This window comes from Siniperca chuatsi, linkage group LG3, assembly GCF_020085105.1.
Source record: "Siniperca chuatsi isolate FFG_IHB_CAS linkage group LG3, ASM2008510v1, whole genome shotgun sequence".
In the NCBI taxonomy this organism is placed as follows: Eukaryota; Metazoa; Chordata; class Actinopteri; order Centrarchiformes; family Sinipercidae; genus Siniperca; species Siniperca chuatsi.
In genome coordinates this window covers 11,908,536-11,917,955 of record NC_058044.1, presented here as the reverse complement: position 1 = coordinate 11,917,955, position 9,420 = coordinate 11,908,536, and the positions used below count along the sequence as shown (strand labels likewise).

The following is a 9,420-nucleotide window of genomic DNA, read 5'->3' as shown; positions in this document are numbered from 1 at the left end:
TACTTGGAAAGTGATAATATAAAGATTAGGAACAAAAACATGTATGACTACTAAATACCACACAAACACTTTGAGATGACACTGCTGTGAAGAGAGAGTTTTGTGGGGTTTCCTTTGTGGTCTTTCAAAAACAGGATGCAGGAAGAAGGGGAGCAGCACATTATTCATAGGTCGACTCAGCTCAACTGAAACGTGGTTTTCAGGTTGTTGTTTACTAACTTTCCCCCACAATAAACCGCACTGAGTCGACTGACTCACTGACTGAGGCTTCACCCTCGCAGGACTGACTCCTCCACACCAGTTGTTCTTGCAGATGCAGGGTCAGAGATGAGTGACGCACCTTTACAGTACCTCCACTAACTCCAGTATGGTTTTCTCTATTGGTTTGCACATGAGTAGATTGTACTATAGGTGGGTGGGGGGTGACATGACATTAATATCAACACTCCGTGACCTTTTAATATGAAAGTGGTTCTATTCATGTCAGCCTGTAGTATTAGTCAACACACACTGGAGCATGAGATGAAAAACACCTTGGTCTGTCTTTAGGCCCGTTTTCTTACAAAAAACACTTTAGCTATCTATAATAACTACTAAAAACATACACACAAAAACTGTAGTTTCTCACGGAATATATAATGACCAGCAGTCACTACACAGTAAGACTGAAGTATCCTTTTTATGAGAAATTTGTAAGATGGATTTTCTTCCAGCATTTGAAGATTTGTAGTTTCCTATTCTAACTTATAATATGCTAATGAATAAAAATTTTTGTACATGAAAAGGTTGATAGCATTCCCTCTCAACCCTCCTGTTCTGTCAAGCAATTAACAGCAACATTGTGTGTCAGACATCTGTTCCACTTCTTTGTTCCTGAATCACATCCCAATTCCTTTCATGCAGTTTTTTTTTCAGTTCTTCCTTTAAAATAAAGGGAAGAAGAGCTTTGTGTGTTTTTTCTTTTTTGGTCATTTTATGGACTTGGTTTGGACTACAGAAAAAATAAAGACCGTTTGTTTCAAAACCAAGACATGTTGGTTTATTTATTTTTTTGCCCTTCAATAATAAATAGGGTTAGCAGCAATCAAATGTAGCACTTGAAGCAGTTTAGCATATTTGATGAAGTTGATGTACTTCTTGTAAATGTTGAGTCATGAATCCAAGCTGAGACACAAACATGTTTCATCAAGGACATATAAAAGCCAAGGTTTAACGAAGCTGTTACAATATCTGAAGAGCTGAGTAACAATCTACAATAGCAGGATGGATACAAAACATCTTTTTTGAAGAAATAGTACAAACATCTGCATTTACATCCAAATAAACGACTCAGAACTCAGAAACTACAGATAAACAAAAGGAGGATTTTTGAAGAGAACATTGTCTGGACCTCAGATATAATGCTGTAATAGGTAAAGATACATCCTTCAAACCAAACTTTCCACAGACTATTTGTACTGATACATAAAACACTCATCATTTGCCAGCACCAGACTTAAACTGAAGAAGCTTAGATAACTGTTAACAATGAACTGACCTTACATACATATGTAATATTTAGTTAGGTAAAACAACCTCATTTTAAAGTAATTTCCCTGCTCATTTCCAAATCAATCATTCGCTGTCAAAAGAAAGTAAAACTAAGTAAAACTGTTCAGTGTCCCCTTTTTCAATGGGAATTCTGCACTGTTGAGTTTCATCCACTGTTCAGTGGAAATGACCACTGTGGCGTCATGGGAAAACACTTAAATTATAAATCACATATTCCCCAACCAAAAGGGATTCTTTGAAGAAAATTGCAATTTTCTTTTCACCATGCTGGATATGACTGTGCTGTATGTTCTCATGTCTCACTTCAACAAACTCACCACGCACATACTGTACATTATCATGGTTACTGTAGTGCCCTCCTTTGGCCAAATACAGAACTTCAGATTTTCATTATAAAAAAAATGAAACAGTAATGTTCATATCCGTCCAACACAGGGCAGCATACTCTTCACTATCACTGTCCGTGAGCACTCAAACATAACAGCCATGTGATTGTTGGACATCTCATTCCAAAACTGTGGGCATTATTAACATGCAGCTTCCACTCTTCTAGAGAGGCTTTCCACAACATTTTGGATCCTGTCTGGCTGCAGCGATTCGTACTGAGCTACTGTATTTTGAGCAGCTATGTTAGTTTATTTGATTTCAGTGTCGCTCATGGTTCGGGCTTTGCACACTCCCTTGCCGACAACTTCAAAGGCAGCTCCTTTGTAAGTTGCAACACACTGGCCGTCTGTGCGTAGGTCTGGCTGAATCTGCTCCCACACCATCTTTTTGGGGTTCAGCTCTTCGTCCGGTTCGCCTGCACGGAAGAAATCAGTTCGGTACATTAGAAGAACCTTCTTTGCTCTCTACTCATCCATCACAAATGCAGAATTTATGGGTCCGGGACTGACATTGTATACGTCTTTGCATAACTGACTCAATACAGCAAAACCACGGACGGTAATATGCTGCCTCCAACCTCCTGGAGAGGCTTTCCACAAGATTATGGAAACTGGCTGCAGGGATTTGCTCCCATTCAGCCACAAGAGGTCAGTGAAGTTTGGCGATAAAGCCTGGCTCGCAGTCAGCACTCCACATCCTCCCCAAGGTGTTTGATTGAGTTGAAGAAAGCCATTTTTTATAAACCTCGCTTTGTGCATGTTTAAACAGGAAAGGGCCTTTTCCAAACTCTGGCCACAAAGTTGTAAGCACACTGCGCTGTACAATATCGCCATTGTTGCTTTTTTTGGCAGCAAGAAGGTTCAACATCATCATTCGTTTCCTAAAGACAGAAGCATTTTGTGGAAAACTTCTTTTAGTAGGCTCAACTCAGTAACAAGTCACTCACTTATATCATTATAATATTCCTGTTATTTATATTCTGTTTTTGAGGGTACAGTAATCGGGTGATGGTACCTGGGAAGCCCTGGAAAGTAACTCTGTCCCCTGGTACTGCTCCACTTGGAGGATCAAGGATTTCGACCTTGTCTGGTGAGCTGGCACACATGACCACAGCCTGGGACATCACTCCTCTCATCTTCGCTGGCTTCAGGTTACAAAGCAGGACGACCATGCGGTTCTGCATCTGCATGAGAGACAAGACACTGGAAACATGTTATAACTCAATTTACATGAGGAAAACATATATACATATATTCGTACAATTATGCCAGTGCTAATCCCTTCATTCAAAATAGCTGTGTCCGATGGTTTATGGTTTGTGTGTCTCATTCATGAGCCAAAGAGAGCAAACAGGAAAACCTCTGCAGTTTACCAAAATTTAAAAGACGCGCAGAGGCAGCTTCTGCCAAAAGCTCAGAAGAAGAGAAATCCAGCATTTCAAGCAATGATGTATGCCAGATCTTAAAAAATAATAAGTCCGAAAGCACTTAATAAGGCCATGCTACAAAATCACTGCAACACCATCAACAGTTTTAAGAAGCTAATGTCTAATATTTGTCTCTGTGCATGGAAACGTTGCCTCTTCCAAATATTTTTTAAAGTCAGACAGTGTTTTGCACACATGATCTCAGCAGGCATATATGTTTGATTTAAATGACACACTATAAAGAATGTGTCCACATACTTTTGGTTTGGAGTGGACAATTAAGGGAAATATTACTGCTTTAACATACAGTATATATTTTAGACAATAAATGTGCTTCCAACTTAGAGGCAACAGTTTAGGGAAGGCCTGTTCCTGTTTCAACATGACAATTCCCTGCACAGAGCCCTGACCTCAGTCTGCGAGAGCGAGGCCTTGTTGCCTGACCTGACCTGAAGCACTAATGCTCTTGTGGCTGAATGGGAGCAAATCCCTGCAGCCAGGTTTCCAAAATCCTGTGGAAGGCTTTCACAAAGAGTGGGAGCTGTTAGCAGAATATTAAAGCCCATGGTTTTGGCGAGAGATGTTCAACAATCACATGCGTGTAATGTTCAGGAGTCCACACATGTCAGCCATTAAAGTAACCTGTTGCTTTTCATTTAGATGAAAATACTGCATACAAAATTTGTCTCAGTAACAAATCATGAATTCATGTGAAAGCAAAACGAACACCGATATCCTATAAAGATTCAGAATCATCAACATAAAATGTAAATTTGCTAAGCAGAACCATCAACACAGCATCTACCTAAGATTGACTAATAAATCCATATTATGATCTAGTATGCTATCAATTAATACATTATACATAACTGACTGTGCAGCTAGTGAAATAACCTCTGAAATCTAGTCTGTGCAGAGATTTATAAAACTACTATAATACTCTAATTTGTATTTAAGTCTACATCTGCCTCACTCAAGTTTGACACTAGAAGCCTGTTTTCATATTCATCTGCTGAAGGTGGAAAAAGTTTCTCTGTGTCCAATCGTGGATCAATGTGCAACTTACACAAGTGTGATGTGGAAATTTAAAACCTCCACTTCACATACACTGAGAATGAGTAGGAGACAACTTGTGTCCAGTAGTTAAACTTTTGAAACAAAGTATTTGCATATTTTTTCCAATGAGGGAGAAGGAGTAGAAGTGCTTTTAAGAATTCTTTACCAGCTGATTGAACTTTTTTGTGGAAGAACCATATCAGACCCACAGTATTATTCACAGCAGAGTATTATTATGTCTAAATATAAGTCTGGAGGGGATCTTCAAAAATCTGCAGGCTTGCAGCCTGGGGCCTGATGTTGCATTCAATTTCCTTCAGCTTAGATCAATACGATGTTACTATGCCCTCTCATTTTTGTACCTAATAAATACATTTTAAACCCATAAATGTGTATGGATCTCTACATATATTAAGGGAAATTCTTGTAAGTTATCCAATTCAACAATTTACAAAGTTCTGTGACCTAGCTTCTGTTAATTATAAGAGCTGGAACCATTAATTGATTTTCGACTGAAAATTAATCTGCAGCTATTGTGATAAAACATTTACTGTCGCTTTTCAACACCTTCTTAAATGTGAGTAGTTTCTGCTTTTCTCTGTTTTATATCTTTGTAAATGGAATATCTTTGGGTTTTGGAGTGTTAGTCTGACAAAATTAGAAATTTGAATGTGTTACCTTGGCTTCTGATAAAGTGTTACTAGGCGCTTCTAAATATTTACAGACAAAACAATTAATCAAGAAAATAATCAGTAGATTTATTATTAACTTAAAATAATCATTAGTAGTAGCCCTAATAATCCCATGATATTCAAGAAATTCCTTAATCCCACTAAACAAATCATTATTTAAGAGTAATGTTGTACCTGATCCACAGGTATATGCTTAGCGAGCTCGCTGACCACTGTCCTGGGAGAAGCCTCCCCAACATCGACCTGCTCCATATAAAGACTGTCAGTCTCTGGAAGCTGCAGAGCTGTGATAATACGTCCAACACGCAGGTCCAGACGAGACACGTCCACCGTGTCTTCCTCTTGGCTCGGGGCTGCCTCTGCTTCCTCCCCTCCTGGCATCAAACAAAGACAAGTACTTTTATAATAATCATGTAAACAAACTCAAGATGGATTTAGCCTAAAAAGCTTTTCTCACTGCAATGATTCTTCACACTTAATTTACTCTATGTGAATGGAAATCTGTTATAATAATGTGCTATGGTGTTGTGCATTTTCAGCACAGGAAGTCAGACAGAAGATATTCATCAAGTGTTAAGGAAGGTTTGGATGAAGAGAAGCATCTGTGGGAATTTCAAACTAAACAAAATGAAAAATGCTTGTTTAAAAGCACTGAAGATATTTCTGCCAACTGGTAGCTTACATTAAGAGATCATAGTGGAAACAATATTGGTCAGCTGTCTGAAATCTGCAGCATACAATAATATTTTAGATAATAATGTGCTTCCAACTTTGTGTCAACAGTTTGAGAAAGGCCCTTTCCTGTTTCAATAGGACAGTGCCTCTATGCACAAATGGTTTTCACAGTTTGTTGTGGAAGAACTTGACTGAACTGCACAGAGCTCTGACCTTAACTCCGGCTAACACATTTGGGATGAATTGGAATGCAGACTGTGAGCCAAATCTTATCGCCCAACATCAGCGCCTGACCTCAGTAATGCTCTTGTGGCTGAATGGGAGCAAATCCCTGCAGCCAAGTTTCTAAAAACGTGTGGAAAGCCTTCAAGGAGAGTGGAGGCTGCATATTAATGCAGAGTTTTGTGAAGTACATATAAGGGAAAGCAAGGAGTAAAATAAATGTTTGTCCTTTTCCTAGTTTCTCCTTTTCTCCCACTACAGCCCATAGTATAGATTCAACTACAGACTGCTGGTGTGAGTACATGGTTGTAATTAATGGGGCTCAGTTTTTCTGCTTGAATTTAAGAATGTGGGCAAGTTCCTCATCAAAACCTCTCATTCGCTTCCGATCACAACGTATTGTTGTGAGTCTTGGGTTGTAAACCGGAAGAAATTGCAGTCTTGAGGCATGAAACACACCCTGAGATGTTTGTGTAGAGAAGAAAAGGTTAACAGAAACCACCCTGTACAGGTCTTGTGTGTGAGTCGGTTGCCCTCAGTGGCTGGGGTTAGGGCTCAGACTGGGTCCAGGTTGAGGTAAGGACAGCACGCAGACTTTGACACACCAGCTATGAATTTTTACAAATGCTAAGCAACAAGGCTTGATGAACAACCAGGCAAAATTGCAAGGTCACTGCATGTCAGTGGGTTTTGGTAATTTAATTAACTGCAGATTTGAAGGAATTAGCACCACTAAAGTACAATATCAACAAAGACAGACCATGCATTATTTGCTAATGTTGTGGCCCTGCGTCAAAATCTAATTTTACATGGAGCTGCAACTGACCAAAAACAATGCAGATTACAATTTCTCAGAGCCAAAAGGTGACATTCAGATTGCTTGTTTTGTCGATCAACAGTCCAAAACCTAAACATATTCTGTTCACTATAAGAAAGTAAAGAAGCAACCTCACATTTGAGGAGCTAGAACCAGGAAATGTTTGACATTTATACTAGAAAAAGGATTATCAAAATTGCAATCATATTTCTGTTGATGCCTACTTGATTAATCAACTAATCTTTACTTAGAGTTGTGTTTAATCAAATCACCACAGACTGACAGAGAAACTTTGGGGCCAGGTAGAGAGACAGTCACCATGAAATGAGAGTCCACTTCAAATGTTTTCTCTGGATGCATATTTTAATTTTTTAAGAGTTTTTAAATAAGAGCTGAAAAAATGTGTCAGTTCTGAACCTAATGCTCTTGTCTTGTGGCTGAACGGGAGCAAATCAATGCAGCCAGGTCCCAAAATCCTGTGGAAAACCTTTCACAAGAGCAACTGGAGGGAGAGAGGGGTGTCAATATGAGTGCACACAGTTTTGGAGTGAGATGTTCTGCAATGACATATAAGTGTAAGGCTGCCAAAAGTATGTGGACACTAACACTACACTTGTATGTGACTGTTGAACCTCTCATTTCCAACTCTCCTGAACTCACCTTTATGCTTGCTGTATGAAGACACTCGACCACGGAAGCCCATCTCATGAAGCTCCCGGCGGACGGTTCTGGAGCTCACGTTGGCCCCGGAGGCAGTCTGAAACTCGGTGGTGAGCGCTTCCACCGTGGGCAAACTATTTTCCAGCGCTACCTTCTCCAGCACTTGACGGTCCTCCTCTTTGAGCTTGTGCGGTCGGCCGCTCCGTGGCAGAGCCGTCGTTATTCCTCCACGTTTCCACTTCAAAATCACAGCGCTCACGGTGGACCGCGGCAGGTTTAACATTGCAGAAATCTCACGGACGGATTTCTTACACATGTGGCATCCGACCACAGTGCCCCGCTGAAAGTCACTGAGCTCCTCACCGCGACCCATCCTACCGCAGCCGTCTGAAGAATGCACTGATTTCTCACCTCCTCCTCCTCTTATTCTTCTTTTCCTCTATTTCTTCGTCTATGGTTTTTGGCAGTTTAAATGCCACTGGGCATCTTACTGCCCTCCACAGGATAAAACAACGCACTACAGTTTATTAGGTAATATTATTTATTAGGTTTATTAGCTGCTGTAGATAAAGTAGTAATACTTAATGCAATCTTATACAACCAGGAGTGGAAGAAGTATTCTGATCTTTTACTTAAGTAAAAGTACTAATACCACACTGTAAATATCCTACTACAAGTAAAAGTTCTGCATTCAAAACCTTACTTAAGTAAAAGTATGAAAGCATTATGAAAAGTAAAAGTTCTCATTCTGCAGACAAATGGCACCAATATTACTGCTGCATAAATGTGTATGTTGCATTTTACTGCTGTAGATGTTTAAGGTTGAGCTACTTTATATACGGTTGGGTAGTTTAATCTACAGCAATGCATCATATTCTATAAGATTTTGTCCCACCCATTTATATCAGTGAGGTTAGTTTAAATAGTTTAAATTATGATTATAACTTTAATTTCTAAAGCCCTTTTCAAAAACATATTTGTTGTGCTTTACAGTATAAGTAGTAACAGAGGGTTAAAAATAATGATTTTAAGGAGGTAAAAATTAGATGATAATTACTGTAAAACAAATACAACACTGTACAATCAGTTAGGAGAGGGATTTAAAAGAGGACATTTGATTTTTGGATGTTTTTTCCCCCTGAAAATTCAGCACGTTTGGCATATTTGGAAACACATGGGTTTACCCCATAGACTGTGTGGTTTACCACAAGGATTGGCTCAAGTAGTGAATGGCGCCACCTCGTGGTAGCTCACTGACACTAACAAAACTTCTGTTTCTGATCCAACTTTAACATGAGTTCTGTTTAATAGAAATTGCATTATCCAATTATAAAACCTTCCACTAAGGCATCATTTATTAATTTTAATTAACAGACCTTAAATAACCATTTTTCAATATTAAACAAAACTATGGCCATAACTTCCTACATACTGTAGTGTGTGTGTGATTTCATTACTTACCTAGAGCATCTGTGCTGTGTGGATCTCTAGTGAAGCCCATTTCCCCCAATATTAACTGCTTTTTATCTTATAATTAAAGGTCCAGTGTGTAACATTTAGCAGGAGCTTTTGACAGAAATGTAATATAATATTTAAATGTTTTCATTAGTGTATAATCACCTGAAAATAGGAATCGTTGTGTTTTCATTACCTTAGAATAAGCCGTTTATATCCCCCTCAGATCCCCTTCCACGGAGGTCGCCATGTTGCGCCGCCATGTTTCTACAGTAGCCCAGGACGGACAAAACCAAACATTGGGGCCGTTCACGTTTTTCGCGAGTTTCGCGTCCACCGTAGTTTCTCCTACACGCGTGGAAGTGGAAGGGGAGACTGATGCGGACGGTATTCAAATGTTTGCAAACTGCAATTTCGCCGCTAGAAGCCACTAAATCCTACACACTGGACCTTGAAGACTTATTCTTATTCATTATATC

General features: G+C 39.3%; 1 protein-coding gene across 1 annotated transcript; it reads right to left on the bottom strand.

Annotated features, from left to right (window-relative positions):
• Nucleotides 1-1,012: 1,012 nt before the first annotated feature.
• On the bottom strand, nucleotides 1,013-9,154 carry LOC122873420 (aminoacyl tRNA synthase complex-interacting multifunctional protein 1-like). The gene is made up of 5 exons (XM_044190104.1): nucleotides 9,138-9,154; nucleotides 7,487-7,976; nucleotides 5,287-5,486; nucleotides 2,953-3,121; nucleotides 1,013-2,353 (listed from the first exon to the last, which is right to left on the bottom strand). Exons 2-5 carry the CDS (start codon nucleotides 7,857-7,859, stop codon nucleotides 2,187-2,189), a joined length of 909 nt encoding a protein of 302 aa, XP_044046039.1. The 5' UTR covers nucleotides 7,860-7,976; nucleotides 9,138-9,154; the 3' UTR covers nucleotides 1,013-2,186.
• Nucleotides 9,155-9,420: the final 266 nt, after the last annotated feature.